Genomic DNA, 16,879 nt, shown 5'->3' on the forward strand with positions numbered 1-16,879 from the left:
GTGGATGCCAGACATACAAAATGCTAACTCCCACTCTAGAGATGGGGTTCCCATTTCGACTCCTATGTAGTTTATGCACTGGTGGCACTTACAATGTGTAAGCACCATGTGTGTTCATAAGTAATAACTAAGTTTAAGGTGAAGGGATTCATGCCTTTGTTGCCCACAGTTCCTCCCATCTTCCTACACTCCTATCCATCTCTACTGTCAACAGTTATCCAATGGAAAAATGGATAAAAATGGTCCAGACTTTGGAGGCCAAGGTGAAAATTTCACAATGGTAGTGTGACAGTTTCCATTTTATTTAAACATCTAGTCACTATTTCTTTTAGTGGAATAAAAGCCATCCAATTGTATACTTACTAATTTAATAGCTGACATGTTTACTATGATTCTTGTTTCTTGGTATCTCTGCTTATGCGATGTCACAGTGGTTCCAGATACCACCAAGATACACAGCAAGATATATGATAATAATATGAGATCAATAGACAACACCACTGACAAATGTTAGAATGAATCAGAATTATTGTTCATACTTGTACAAATTGATTGAAACAGGAAACTACAGCATTTATAGATTGAGATGGTTTATTGCACGCACATATTCCCTTTGTCTATTCTATCATTAGTAAAATACAACTCAATGGGCACAGAATCTAGAAAAAAGGCATCACGTAAATATGTCTAACATGTAAATCAACACTGATCATAAAAATTGAAAAGATTGTCAAAAGTTTATTCCCAAACAACACATCTGTTTCAAAAATAAATAGCTACAGGTAATTAAAGTTATTGATTGATTGTTATTAAATTGTTATCAATTTCATTATCTGGTCTCAGCATTATACAACTTCATAAAGTCTGGTTCTATCAAATTATGTGACAAATTTAAACCTGCAATAACAGATGCTCCTTACCACTTGGGGGCAGTAAAGATAAGATGTGGACACCATTATCATATCCCTCTCTCTTTCAAGTTCAAATGATGAACAACTGCATATTTCAACATCCATAAATCATAAACAACATTGGTATTTACTTGAACTGCTATTAAGTCCAATATTCTTCTCTTTAAACCTGTCTCTGGCCTCGACCAACTCCTGAGGCCAAAATCTACCCCTTTAGCTGCTAAATGCTCCATTATGCTTGTATGTTAAGTCTGTGTTGTTAGACTGCTTTTTGTGATGAGGAGGTAGTGTACAGCTGGCTTTAACCGTTTTTTTCTCTGGTAACAGCGGTGGCCAAAACATCACTATGAGACAGGTAAGAGTGAAACAAAACAGTAATGTTTCAGCCAGACCAGTATTCTCTGCAGGTACATCACTGCTCGAGCTACATGGTCATTTGATAAAATATTTTAAATATGATTCAAAATATGAATTCAAAACTTTAAGTTTGCAATCTGATTTTTTTTTGTACTATTATTCCCTTTGAACAATTAAGGTACTGCTTCTTACAAGAAGAACTGAGCAATCAAGTTTGCCACACCCAGCAGGATCAGGAAACTATGGAAGAGGGCTGAGGGCAAGCTGAGCCTCCCCTGGCGTCTCAAGGAGATCATGTGGACTAAAGTAGGAAATACAAAAACTAAAGCCAATCCACATGTTGCTCCAGAAAACCTGCAAAAGGAGATAGAAAGTTATATACATGTCAAGTAATATGTTCAACAGTTTTGAGTTCTAAGACTGACACTAATAACATTGAATGCAAAGTCTGTATGTAGAATTCATATTCTATTGAAACTTTATGCCAACCTTAGGTTTAGGAGAGCAATGCAGATTCTGTCCTAGCCATGGACCAGGACAACAGATAGCCCTATGTAACTACTGTAGGAATTTATATTATAAGAAAGTAAAGAGATATGACAGTCCAACATTACTTTAACACACAAAGGTCAGTCAGTCCAGAAAATATTGAGGTTTCTTCATGTGTTGTCATGAGGACCACCCCAGAGATGGGATACTGTCATTAAGAGCACTCCAGAAAAAGAACTTCTCAGAAATTATTTGTAGTTAACAGCCTCAGAAATCCCCAGTGAATAGGATCGCAGATTCAAGCCCACACCAGTGCTCCTCAGACTTCAAGCAGCAGTGTCGACATTAAATGTCAGATAACATTTTGCACCGAAACATCATCTCATCTTGTTTGTGCTTACACAAACCAATGAAACTATCATTCGTTTTCAACAAGACAATGAGTCAAAAGACATGTCCTGGCTCTGTAAGGGTTGTTTGACCAAGACAGTGATAGAGTGATGAGAAGTTATTTTTCTGGGATGATCTTCATGAAAGTCGTCCTTTTTTTGGTACGGTCCTCATGACTACACTTGAAGAAATATTTTCCGGACTGACTGATCTTTGTGTATTTATGTAATGCTGGACTGTCATCTCTATTTACTTTGTTACAATATTACTATACTAGTTACTATACTAACTACGGTAGTAATTAACTAGTATAGTAATTAGTAATTGTTGTATATTAACACCAAAGTACAACATCACTCTCAAAAGCATCAAGCATTTAAAGATCTACAAAACTGTTGCACATGACACTCTCATGAAGCTGCTTAAGATACTGGAAACAGAGGGCAAAGCTGTCATCAGGGAAGCCAGTGAATACACTGAGTAATATAAATGTGTTTTCTCTCAGTAAAGTATTTGTAAGTAAGTATTAAATTTGTGTTATTTAACTGTTGTGTTCTACACTGCAAAAAATATTAAAAACAATGACAAAACCCTAAAATGAGTAAGTGTAGCCAAATGTTGGACTGGTATTGATCCAACAAAAATCCTAAAAAAATCTTTAACTACCAACAATTGTGTGTTTTGCTACTCTTGAGTTGAACACCTGCACTGAATTCAATCCATCCTGACCAAGAAGAAGCAGCACGGTATTCTTCAGAGGAGTGCCCCATCCTCTGGTTTACATCTTTGTGGAAAATGATTGACACTGTAGCAAGACAATGAGCCCTGTTAAGCCGCATTTCGTAATAACGGTGCATTTTGTAATAAACGTCCAAAATGTAATAACTTTGTTGTTTCGTTTCGTAATAAAGCCGTATTTCGTAACAAACTGCCGCATTTTGTAATAAACTGACCCAACGCATTTTGTAAAAATTTTTTGCCGCATTACGTAATAAGTTATTACATTTTGAGAAAATTATTACAAAATACACTTGCAATCTTTTGATTTTCTGGAAAAAGTAATACCATGGTGCATTATGTAATAAGGTATTATTATTGTACATTAAACAATAAACTAATAGATGAGTGACCTTTATTGATTTGTATGTATGTTTTCTTGTAGTTATTTGGCCTAATAAAGCTGTGTATGGCAGAATACTCCAAAGATAATATATTTTCCTTAATATTTTTTCTAAGTCACTGATTTGCCATTTCTTTCAAAAATATGTAGCCTATATTTTTTAAAGTTTCATAATATTTTCTTTAACTATTTACTTTAATATTTCAGACGTTTTTCTGACGTAGCCTTCTATTTTTACTTCTTGGTACTAATTATTATTATTATTATTATTATTTTACTTGAGTACATTCAAAATATTTATAAATATCTGACTTTTCTACCCACCTTTGTGCAAAGTCAATGCACTACTTGTATACTGAACAGAATTAAAGCACAGCCGTCTACGCACAGCTGAAACCAAAGCCTGGGATGGCAAACCAATCTCACTGCACAACAGCGCTTAAGTTCAGTTAACTCATGCTTTTGGTGCCTTTTACGTGATAAGTTTTAGCATTATGGATCGAAAAGAACTTTTGTTTGTAGCGCCTACAAACGCGCTGCTCTAAGACGCATCCATATGCATTTCTCTCTCTCTCTTCCGCTCGCTCTCTCCCTCTACCCCTCTCCCTCTTTCTCTGTCTCTCTCTCCCTCACTCTTTCTCTGTCTCTCTCTCACACTCACTCTCTCACTATATATCGTGATCGCGCTCTTTCTCTTCTATCACATATGCGGTAAGAAAAAGGTGCGTTCTGTGGGGAAAAAAGCATCTTATTGGCTACACTTTTTTTTTACAATATTATTTAACAGTCCACGCTTCAGTAATGCAAAGTATAATTATATCTTTCATGTTAACTACGAGAAATGACTGGCAACACAATATAAATGAAACGTAATCTGATTGGCTGCTGCACCGCTCATTTAGGCAATTAAATAATCATGCCCCGCATGCATGCCTAATCGAAGTCAACATCATGCGAGGTATGATAAAGCTGTGTAACATATATTGTCTGTCAAATTGTAAACGTAACAACATAGATTTTTTTGTTGATCCTAAGGATATGCAGACTTTTTGTCCCTGATAATAAATTATATGACTGAATTGTCATATACAGGAAGTAATCACTGCATTAAAAGACTAGAGAAGCACTCGGAGAGCGCAGACCTCCACCATGCCGTTTGTCTGTCTGTCTGTCCGTCTGTGTGTGTGTCTGTTTGTCTGTTAACAGCATAACTCAAAAAGTCATGGACGGATTTTCACCAAAATTTTACAGGATGTTGGGTCAGTTTATTACAAAATGCGGCAGTTTATTACGAAATGCGGCTTTATTACGAAATGAAACAACAAAGTTATTACATTTTGGACGTTTATTACAAAATGCACCGTTATTACGAAATGCGGCTTAACAGCCCAAACACAATTCCACAGCTCCAGTCACCAGACCTCAACACCACTAACATTTCTGTGGCACATGAAGACTGAGAAAGCCATACATCCCTCACATGACAAGAAGGTCTTTGAAACACTTGTGACTTCATGCTCGAATAACTTATCAGGTGTTACACAAAGTAGAGCTCGTAGCTCGAGTGCTGCTATTGTTACAGCAAAAATGAGAAAATCCAGTTCAATTTTCTCTCAAGGTTTTCTGTTTAATGACTTTAGGAACCATTTTATCTGCCACAGGGGACTTGCTTAGTAGGCTATCTATCCATAATATCCATGTGGATATCTTAAAAGAAATGCAATTACTATGACTGGTCAAACTCAAATTCAAGATCTCCACTCTAGCGCAGATTAGTCAAAACAGCAGTTTCAGATATCTACAACTAAAGTTCAACCAGAAATATGTAGACTAGGTTGGAAAACTTTAGAATATGACTAAGATACATTTCAATGTGCCAAATTAAATATATCTTTAAGTTAAATAATTATGAATATTCAACAATCCAACTGATATTAGAAAGCCATGTTTTAAAATGTAAACTGTCTTTATGTATTTTCTCATACAACTCAATGAGTAATTTTTACTTGTGTGTTGAGTGGAATTACAGCTGTAATATATCAATATTTTGAAATGTCAAAACAGGGTTTCACATATCTTAAATTACTTATCATAATTGCATTATGAACTTATTGGACAGTTCTGAAGAAGTGAAGAAGCCTCTTGGATGAGAGGGGACACTTCTTCAAGAACCTACAAGAGAGGTCCAGCAGACATTTCCTGAAGCTCCTAAGATTACCATGACCTGGAAGAATGAGAATCTACACAAACATAGTGGTTTGCACCTTGCAACTCTCCGTGGGTGCCATTTTCACCCAGTGTCTTCCTTATTGTGGAATCATATAGACGGACCTTAACTGAGGTCAGGTCTTGTGATGTCCGTCTGGGTTCATTTGTGTTTCTTCCTGGATTAGGTATCAATTTGCTATTGGACAAATTTTGGTAGTTGAGCTACTCCTGTGAAGGTTAACCATGTTTTCTCCATTTGTGGATAATGTCTCTCACTGTGGTTCTCTAGACTCCCAGAGCCTCAACAATGGCTTCGTAACCCTCCACACTGATAAATGTCAATGATTTTGTTTCACATCTGTTCTTGAATCTCTTCAGAACGTGGCATCATGTGCTGCTTTTTAAGACCCTTTAGCTACTTCACAATGCCAGACAGGTTCTATTTAGTGATGTTTAGAAGAAGCCTGGCAGTAATCATATGTGGGTGTGTGATTTTTATCTCAAAATCCCTGAGACTGAATCCAATTGCCTAATGAATTTGGTCATTTGCTAGAATGGTAGCTAAGGGGGCAATTACTTTTTCACAATTGACAAAGTGAGCTGAACAGCATTTTCCTTCAAACAAACAAACAAAAAAATCATCATTTAAAAACTGCACTTTGTGTTTCGTTGGGTTGTCCTTTGTCTGACATTAAAATTTGTTGATTACCAGAAACATTTCTGTGAAACAAATATGCACAAATGGAAGATAGCTGTATATATACAAATAATTTTGCACAGCTACACACACACACACACACACACACACACACACACACACACACACACACACACACACACACACATACCGTATAATGGATCCGATATTGGGATAAAACCTGGCCATCAGGACACCAGCTCCAACAATTAAGACATTCAGTGTCAGAACATGAAAGAAACTGAAGAGAGATAATGTTAAAAGTTATGATATGCATTAGGATTAACTGAAAAAGCAGTCGGCGTTCACCTGTAATCATGTAAGATCTTCATTCTGAATTTGTAACTGGCATAAAAAGTTATTTCTGTCTACCAATTTTTTTCTTTCATTGCTATCCTGCTTTTGTTTTTATTACAATTGTTGTAAAAGCTTTAAATGCTTTTTGAATGTTATCTAAATAAATATTTTTGGCACTGAAAGAAAAACATTTTACTGATTACATATTACTACTTTATTCATATTAATGAGTTGTTTATTCACATTCTCTTAGCACATTACCTAACCGTGTGAAATATGATTCTGTTAGATGCTTCAAGACAGACAGACAGACAGACAGACAGACAGACAGACAGACAGACAGACAGACAGACAGACAGACAGACAGACAGACAGACAGACAGACAGACAGACAGACAGACAGACAGACAGACAGACAGACAGACAGACAGACAGACAGACAGACAGACAGACAGAAAGAAAGAAAGAAAGAAAGAAAGAAAGAAAGAAAGAAAGAAAGAAAGAAAGAAAGCGTTTACATGTCTCGTTCAATAGCATGTCATCACTGGAAGTCAGGTTCAGACGGACTCATGCTAAAACCATCAAAATGCTCATTTATTCATTCAAGGGTTTGACTTTTCCAATTTTTTACATTCTACAACAACAATGAAGGCATAAAAACAAAAAATAAGACATGTGGAATTCTGAAATAAACTGAGCCTGAACTAGTGAATTCATCTAACATGCTTCCAAATCACACAGTTTTCACAAAGGTAAAGATGCTCTCCACTGCTGCTCTATACCATTCCTGAATGGCAACACTGTGTCTCCACACTACTGTGCCATATTGATGGTTTCCTTGACTGCACTTGATGAAACCTGCAAAGATCTTAAAAATGATTGACTTTTGTTTCTTAATATAACGAGGGACTGTTGTTTCTCTGTACTTAATGGAGCAGTTCTTACTGTAATATGGATTACTATGGTGCTTGATCAGGACTATTTGCTGTGTTGCATTTATTTGAATGAGGAGACACATTCAGGTAGAGTGACTGCATGTTTCATTAGATTTACTAAGGTAAATGGGTTTTTATACAAATCTGGACATTCCAGTCATGCATGTTGAATTTTATATAGTTAATATTTGACAGTACTGTACGTGATTTTTGTCAAAACTAAAGTGCACTGTTAAAACATCAAAATGATAAATTATCATCACCATTCTGCTGCTTGGATACAGAAAAATAAATCAGAAACATTAAAGTCAGTATCATTTAGAGTTACCTGGGGTATTGATTTCCAAAGATCTGAGTCATTATCTGGACCCGCACCAAGTATCCCAGCAGAGGGTAGACTGTGATCATTTGGAAAAGCAGGAAGGTCCGAGCCACAAACACCATCTTGTCAGAGGTGGGAAAGTTATCTAAGAAGTTCTGTAAGAGAGAAGAAGTGCAGTAATTGTAAAAAATCTGTGGGGAAGCTGCAGTCACAGTAAATAACAATACTGTAAAAGCATATTGTGAATTAATATTAAGTATTTGAGCCTTTTTTCTTAACTACTTGTTACTATATCTACCAATCAGCAGATAAGAGTTATAAGATTATCATTTTATCCAGATGTGCATCCAAAGAAACAAACAAAAAAACTTGAATCGCTCAGTAATGTTTATTATAATTTTTTAGAGAATACTTAATCATACCTGATACTCATCAGTCACAACGGTAAACTCATGCACCTAATATTTGTTCAGACACAACATTAATACCACCTGCCGTATATTGTGTAGGTACCCCTTGCTGCCAAACTGCTCTGAATCATTGGGGTATACACAGGGGACCTCAGAGGATGTCTGTGGTGTCAAGCACCAGGACATTGCAGCAGACCCTTTGTGGATTGTGGGTTGCAGGGTGGCACCTGCATACACGCGTGGACAAAATTGTTGGTACCCCTCAGTTAAAGAAGGAAAAACCCACAATTCTCACTGAAATCACTTGAAACTCACAAAAGTAACAATAAATAAAAATTTATTGAAAATTAAATAATCAAAATCAGCCATCACTTTTGAATTGTTGATTAACATAATTATTTAAAAAAACAAACTAATGAAATAGGGCTGGACAAAAATGATGGTACCCATAACTTAATATTTTGTTGCACAACCTTTTGAGGCAATCACTGCAATTAAACGATTTCTGTATTTGTCAATGAGCGTTCTGCAGCTGTCAACAGGTATTTTGGCCCACTCCTCATGAGCAAACAGCTCCAGTTGTCTCAGGTTTGATGGGTGTCTTCTCCAAATGGCATGTTTCAGCTCCTTCCACATATGTTCAATGGGATTCAGATCTGGGCTCATAGAAGGCCACTTTAGAATAGTCCAACGCTTTTCTCTCAGCCATTCTTGGGTGTTTTTGGCTGTGTGTTTTGGATCGTTGTCCTGTTGGAAGACCCATGACCTGCGACTGAGACCAAGCTTTCTGACACTAGGCAGCACATTTCTCTCCAGAATGCCTTGATAGTCTTCAGATTTCATCGTACCTTGCACACTTTCAAGACACCCTGTGCCAGATGCAACAAAGCGGCCCCAAAACATTACTGAGCCTCCTCCATGTTTCACCGTAGGGACAGTGTTCTTTTCTTCGTATGCTTGGTTTTTGAGTCTATGAACATAGAGTTGATGTGCCTTACCAAAAAGCTCCAGTTTGGTCTCATCTGTCCAAAGGACATTCTCCCAGAAGCTTTGTGGCTTGTCAACATGCATTTTTGCAAATTCCAGTCTCGCTTTTTTATGAGTTTTTTTCAGCAGTGGTGTCCTCCTTGGTCGTCTCCCATGAAGTCCACTTTGGCACAAACAACGACGAATGGTGCGATCTGACACTGATGTACCTTGGCCTTAGAGTTCACCTTTAATTTCTTTGGAGGTTGCTCTGGGCTCTTTGGATACAATTCCAACGATCCGTCTCTTCAATTTGTCATCAATTTTCCTCTTGCGGCCACGTCCAGGGAGGTTGGCTACTGTCCCGTGGGTCTTGAACTTCTGAATAATATGAGCCACTGTTGTCACAGGAACTTCAAGCTGTCTAGAGATGGTCTTATAGCCTTTACCTTTAAGATGTTTGTCTATAATTTTTTTCGGATGTCCTGGGACAATTCTCTCCTTCGCTTTCTGTTGTCCATGTTCAGTGTGGTACACACCTTTTCACCAAACAGCAGGGTGACTACTTGTCTCCCTTTAAATAGGCAGACTGACTGATTATGAGTTTGGAAACACCTGTGATGTCAATTAAATGACACACCTGAGTTAATCATGTCACTCTGGTCAAATAGTTTTCAATCTTTTATAGAGGTACCATCATTTTTGTCCAGGCCTGTTTCATTAGTTTGTTTTTTTTAAATAATTATGTTAATCAACAATTCAAAAGTAATGGCTGTTTTTGATTATTTAATTTTCAATAAATTTTTATTTATTGTTACTTTTGTGAGTTTCAAGTAATTTCAGTGAGAATTGTGGGTTTTTCCTTCTTTAACTGAGGGGTACCAACAATTTTGTCCACGTGTGTATATTGAGGATCAGGAGAATTTTTGCCATGTGGTGAGGCACACTGTCTTGTTTAGGGAGACTGCTGCTGTTGACGAGTACTGTTGCTTAAGTGGGAGGTATGTGTTAAAGTAACACCCACATATTGTTTCCCAGCAGAACATTGCATTGTAATGAGATGATAATCGTTATTCACTTCACATGCCAGTGGATTTAATGCTGAGGCTTACACATGTACATGACTAAACAATCCACTGCATACCGGTATGAAAAAAACATCATACCAAAGATGAAGTACTGTAGAGTGTCATGATTTGCAACTGTTTTGCTGCCTCTGGGCTTGTACAGCTCTCATCTTCAAGAAGAAAATGAAGTCTCAAGTTTTTTAATGTATCTTTTCATACAAAGCTGGCTGAAGCTCAAGAGAAGTTTAGGGATGCAGCAGGACAATAACCCTAAACATAACAGTAAATCTACTACGTAAAGAGTTCAAACAAAGAAAATCCTCTCTCGGAGAATCAGTCAGAGCTCAGACTTTTTAAAATGAAAGGTGAGGCAAATACACTGCCCATCCAAAAAAAAGTTGAACACTAATATTTCATGGGACTGCTTTCAGCTCTGAGAATGACACACATTTACTGTAGCATCATTTTGATAAGCTTCTGCAATGTCACAGCATTTATTTCTGCCCACAGTTACTTTCATTTTCTACCAAGATCTTATTTTGATGATGGGAGAGTCGGACTGCTGCACAAAGTCATCTCCAGCACATCTCAAAGATTCTCAGTAGGGCTGAGGTTTGGACTCTGTGAAGGCCAATTCATGTGTGAAAATGATGTCTCATGCTCCCTGAACCACTCATTCACAATGTGAGTCCCATGAATCCTGGCATTGTCATCTTGGAACATGACCGTGCCCTCAGGGAAGAAAAACTCCATTGATGGAAAGACCTGGTCATTCAGTATATTCAGGCAGTCAGCTGACTTCATTGTTTTGGAACATAACATTGCTGAACCTGATCAACCCCAGATCATAACCCTAACCCCAACAGGCTTGTAGGCACTAACCACGATGAGTGCATCACTTCATCCACCTCTCTTCTTACCCTGATGCCCCCATCACTTTGGAACAGGGTAAATCTGCACCCATCAGACCACATGACCTTCTTTCATTGCTCCAGAGTCCAATCTTTATGTTACCTATCAAACTGAAGCCTTTTTTTCTGAATGGCCTTGCTGATCAGGGGTTTTCCTAGAGCTACACAGCTGTTTAGTTCCAATTCTTTGAGCTCCCTTTGCACTGTCTGTGTGGAAATGCTCTTACTTTCACTATTAAACATAGCTGTGAGTTCTACTGTTGATTTCCTACAATCATGTAAGAGTTTGTTTCAACCACATTTGTTCCTCAAAGATGATGGTTCACCACTGTCCTTGAAGTTTTAATAATGCATTGGGCAGTTCTTAACTATATTTTTGTAGTTTCAGCAATCTCCTTAGTTGTTTTCTTTGACTGATGTAGGTCAGTAATTTGATCCTTCTGAAACAGATTAACATCCTTTCCACGACTGCAGGATATATCTTCCAACATGGTGGTTTAATAAATTAGAAGCTCCTCACTGCACCAGCTCGGGTTAAATAAATTTTTGCCAGCTGAAACATATTCCTCACTGCAGTAATTATCCAATGGAAGGCTCTTACCTGTTTGCTTAGTTAAATCCAAGTGGAAACTTTCTTTTGGACAGGCAGTATATATTTATGCTGCTACAGCGGCTGGTCACGAGCTGACTGTTTGGCCTGGAGTATTCTGCACCTTTCCAGCAGCTCATTCAAACTACTTCATATTCAACACTGATGGCATAGTGTTAAAAAAATGTTAACATTAAAACTCAGATTAGATAATGCCATGCTATTCATTACCAGCACCGTCTCTCTCCCCCATCTGTCTGTGTAAAATGCACCCTAGGACTAAACCTATAATACTGATTATATTTTTATCAGTTAAAGTGGCAACTGATTGCTAAATTAATGTGACACCTAATTTATCAATTATTCTAAAGATTTTTTTTTAGTACTAAATTAATCTAACAGTTTACTGATAGTAATTATCAAAAACATGGCTCATTAAACTTTTCCCACTGCTGTGGTATGATGTTGATAATTTTAAGACTATATTTGTCAAATGTTTAATTAGAAAATACTGGTGTCACATGCAGTTAACAATAGCCTGTAGTGTTGGTTTACGCATTTTTTCATAATATGGGATGCTTGTCCATATTATGAATTGAGAGAAGGCCAAAATCATCCACACAGAAGCAAACAGACACCACCGTTGGATAATGGAGGCAGTGGAGATCAGGAAATGGGCCGAAACGGTCATGAACCGGGATGAGGGGCCTTCCTACTTTCACACACATGGAGCGACATCCTCCAGCGGCGAGTGGACAGCAGGGGGACCAGTGACCATCAGCTGATTATAACTATGTCACACACCACCTAGTGACACTCTGGCGAAGACGGAAGGCTCCGTCGAAACATGTCAGGTATAAATTTTGACAAAATTACGTGTCTGATCACAGAAAATAAGGTTAAAACATTAAAAAATATTCTCTGTGGGTTCTGAATTTGAGATTGAAGCATTTTCAGATCAGATATTTGTTAAACAGGGTTTAATATTATAATTAAATCGTACCACAGCACTGCTGTGGAAATTATATGATGAAATAGAATGGTGAAATATTAATAAGGGAAGTTGATATTTATTTTGAGTAAATTGTTTTACTATAATGTTTTAAAAAATACAACAACGTAAGAGAAGGTAAAATTTTTTTTAAAAAAGAATTAAAAGTTTAAATATAAGTCTTACTGGTTCGATACAGTCTTTGAAAGAGAGGGGGTGAGGGGAAGGAAGCAAAAACCAACACTCCCACAATACAGATAGGTCAGTCCCACTAGAAGATAAGCCACAGACAGGTCCCCGCACCTAAAGACATCAAAACACATTTACCTTAAAATCATACCACTAACTTGCTTTTTTCTTTGAGGTCATTAAACAATGAGGAATAAATGAAAGCAGGAGGTTGGTCATTAATAAATTTGGTGCATATTAACTTGATTTGATTTGTATATCAGCACTGTCATCACAAATGATGACTCACATGATCCATGAAGAAAATATCAAGAACAATTCGTGAAACTGAACAGTGGTACCTGAATCAAGTTTGCAAAGACCACATTTGATGAGTGTTATACACAAAGACTACAAGTCAAAAGTTTGGACACATCTTCTCATTCAAAGGTTTTATTTAATTATTTCTACATTGTAGATTAATACCGAAGACATCAAAACTATAAAAGAGTAAATATGGCATGATGCTGTAAACAAAAAAGTGGTAATCTTCAGTATTATCTACAATGTAGAAAATAATACAATAAATAATAAACACGCTCCGCTTAAAACATCCCCCGCCTTATATATAGTGCCTCTGAGTGCAAGAAATAATAATATATACTGGACGATACACCTACAAAATGATACATCTTCACTACAATGAAAACAATCATGTCAAGGTCATACACCAAAAAAGGCAGATCTACATTATGCACAGGTGGCGTTTGGTGCAATATGCATGAAATCCTTCAGGTAGTTTCTGATATATGTTCCAGAAAACAGAATCCAAAAATATTTGAAGTGCCTCACAATGACCTTGAAAATAAGGTTCAAGGTTATGCACCCGAAAAAGCCACATCTGCATTACTAACAAGGCTGTGGTGTGTGCCAATAATGGAAGGAAAATCCTTCAACTGGTTTCCTCAGAGATGCTCCGGAAACCAAAAAATATTTGAAGTGCCTCACAATGACCTGAAATAAAGTCAAGTCATGCACCCCAAAAGCACATCTACTATTACCAACAAGGCTTAGTGTGCGCAATGAGTGAAATCCCTGAACTAGTTTCTGAGATAAGCACCGGAAACCAAAAAAATATTTTGAAGTGCCCTCACTATGACCTTGAAAATCAGGTCAAGGTCATGCATCCCAAAAGCACATCAAATGCTATATAGAGATGGCCTGGGTGCAATATGAATGAAATCCCTCAAGTAGTTTCTGAGATATGCTCCGGAAACGAAATGTGGACGTACGTACGGACATACGGACGGACGGACGTGCCCACGCCAATATCCCCCTCCGTGCCTACGGCCGGCGGGGGATAAAAAGCCTGAGAAGGTGTGTCCAGCTTTACACTGGTAGTGTATTTGTAGTGTATGAAAGTGTAAGGACCTTGGGTGAATAGGGCTTACATTGTTCTCTTGGTGCCTGTTGTTCTTCATTAGGGTGATAATGCAGTGTGAATAAAGAATGCCAGAGTTAGGACACCAGTCAGCTGAGGGAAGAGCAGTCTAACTCTAAAGAGCAAAATAAGGTCAATGATACATATGGTACTGCAAAGAAACAACAACAGCAACAAAAAAACCTAAGCCATAGTAATGCTTCCTTCTGGGTACATTGTTCATTACTTTCCATGATCAGAAACTTTTATTCATTGCACTCATATATATATGTATAGCATTGTTACCCTCTAGTGCATCTGTTGTTAATTTTATGAACGCCAAAGCAGCTGAAACTGAATAAAAACCTCCTATGTTACTTACTTGACCAGATCAGTATCCCACATATCCCACTGATTTAATGCAGTACTTAGATTAAAAAGTGTTCCTTTAATTTTTTTGAGCAGTGTACATGTTTATAATTAAAAAAATATAAAGTCAGTAAAATTTTAAAATGGGACACAGAATAAAATGATTTTGATGATTTAAGGCCCGGATTTACCGTAGTTCAGTTTTTCCCACTGTATAGCACATAACAAAAGTGTAAGTAGTTCAAAGATTCATTCCGTTTCATAGTTTCTGGGTCTGATAAATGGTGTCATTTTCCAGTTCTTTTATTAGGAATATAGATATATATATTTTATGAACAAATTTTTTTTAATAAACTAAAAACTTACGAGTTATTAAAAGACAGACATTTTGTAGTTTAACTTATTACTTTGGTATTGTAAAAACTTAAACCACAAAAATGTTTGCTTCATTTCTATTTATCTGCATTTTTCATCTGTCTACTACATTCACAGATTACTGTAACTCAAAAGGCAATTATATTCAATATTTTAAGACTTTTGTAAACTCAAGCACTTTCAGTGTATTCTACAGTGGTCTATTATGGGATGGCTACACCGTTAGCAGGACTGTCGTAGTTAATGTTAGCTCTAGTGCTAACAGCAACATTTTGTGCATTGAAGTGATGCTGTCGGCTTGAAGTGCTGCAGTGATCAGAAAACTCTTTGTTGCACAATTGCAAACAACCACTTTTGTCCAAGCTGACATGAGAAGAATTTTTACAAGAAAACTTTCCTCTCAACAAACACAATTTGTTCTTCCTTCACTGTTCACCAAACCTCCTTGTGCGCTGAGTATCTTCTTCACTGCAGACCATAGACCGTATGCTGCAGACAGACTTAAGGTCATTAGCGTCACCTACTGGGCTGGAGTGTTCATCAGTGTTACTGGTGTGCCACAAATTAGAAAATTGAGAAAGGTGCGCTTAAATGCGTTAATTTATTTAACACGTTATTTTTTATTTAATTAATTTATCAAAATTAACGTGCTAAAGTCCCAAGCCTAGTTCCGGTACATCACCTTTATCTGTAAGCACTGTTTCAAAGAAGATCAAATGGAACATGACACAACAATCATCTTAATTCTTGCTTGAAGAAAAGGATCAAAGCCTTTCTTATTCAAAATGTTGAAGGACTGGATAATTTCAATGGGATGTATTTACTGTTTACATTCACTAACTAGAGTATGCCAACAAAGTTCATCTCAGTTGCCGTTAAAAGAAACACAAAGGTTTACCTGGAACATAGAACTGGGTTGAGTCAAACCAGTGGAACTCTAGGTGGAAACCAAGGCGGACAGCTTTAAAAGTAACCAGCACAATCAGGTAGATCACTGATATGGTGCCTAGAAAAGATGGAAGGAATGAAGAGCGGCTAAATGAGTGACACAGCAAACAACACATTCAGAAGGAATAATAGCTTTAACAAACTTTGGAGATAAGCCTCGTCTCTAAGCTGACTTACCCAACAACTAATTAGACTATGTTTACTCTGAGTTAAGTATGTGTTCATTACACAGCTGCAATTCACCATGGCACAGACAGAGTTCCAGAATATTGATGCATGTGTATTAGAAATACATAAAAATAAAAAAAAAAAAACAGCAGAAAAAAAGATGAGGAAAACAATTGATAAGTTAACGCTATTAAGTAACATTCAGGGAAGTCCACTCATTCTGCATTTGCCGGACTTAAATTTCCTGAATAAACTGAACTGCTGGAGCCCTAAACCGTGTCTACACAGATAATATATCAGCATCTGTCTCACACATTCTTGACTGAACAACATGCCTACATGTTTAACAGTACATTTGTCCACACCACCGGCATAGTGGCTAATCTGTCCTGCATACTACAAAATAATGTCATTTAGTACTGGGTGATACAGCTAAAAAGTCTGTCATGGTAAAATGCATTTATATTGGTTGATAAGACTGATAAATATTGATAATTTGTAAATAACCTTCTATAATTAAGGCTAGGAGAAATTAGTATTTTTTCTTAATTTAATCAAACAAGGTGCACAGGTTAGGACTGGAGTATGAAGGTAAAAATTATATCAGGAAAGAGTGCAGTACTACTGTGTGGATTCTCTCCTTGTACTGTTTAGATGTTTTGTCATATGGTATTGATGCCAAGTTCCACTCCATCGTGGACTATGTGTGGGCCCTCTTAACTGGGGGTCATGTCTGGTGGCGTGTTGCTGTACTTCAAGGGTAGACGCAGT

At 37.1% G+C, this 16,879-nt stretch overlaps 1 protein-coding gene across 1 annotated transcript in view; it reads right to left on the reverse strand.

Moving 5' to 3' along the window:
* Nucleotides 1-573: 573 nt before the first annotated feature.
* slc38a9 (solute carrier family 38 member 9) overlaps nucleotides 574-16,879 on the reverse strand; it is a 40,058-nt gene continuing 23,752 nt past the window's right edge. Inside the window, 9 exon segments of the mRNA XM_051938921.1 lie at nucleotides 574-1,622; nucleotides 6,324-6,413; nucleotides 7,733-7,881; nucleotides 12,847-12,867; nucleotides 12,869-12,910; nucleotides 12,912-12,958; nucleotides 14,276-14,326; nucleotides 14,329-14,382; nucleotides 15,879-15,998. Of these exon segments, the coding sequence (XP_051794881.1) occupies nucleotides 1,457-1,622; nucleotides 6,324-6,413; nucleotides 7,733-7,881; nucleotides 12,847-12,867; nucleotides 12,869-12,910; nucleotides 12,912-12,958; nucleotides 14,276-14,326; nucleotides 14,329-14,382; nucleotides 15,879-15,998 (740 nt within the window). The 3' untranslated portion in view covers nucleotides 574-1,456.

This window comes from Acanthochromis polyacanthus, chromosome 18 (genome assembly GCF_021347895.1).
Source record: "Acanthochromis polyacanthus isolate Apoly-LR-REF ecotype Palm Island chromosome 18, KAUST_Apoly_ChrSc, whole genome shotgun sequence".
Classification (NCBI taxonomy): domain Eukaryota; kingdom Metazoa; phylum Chordata; class Actinopteri; family Pomacentridae; genus Acanthochromis; species Acanthochromis polyacanthus.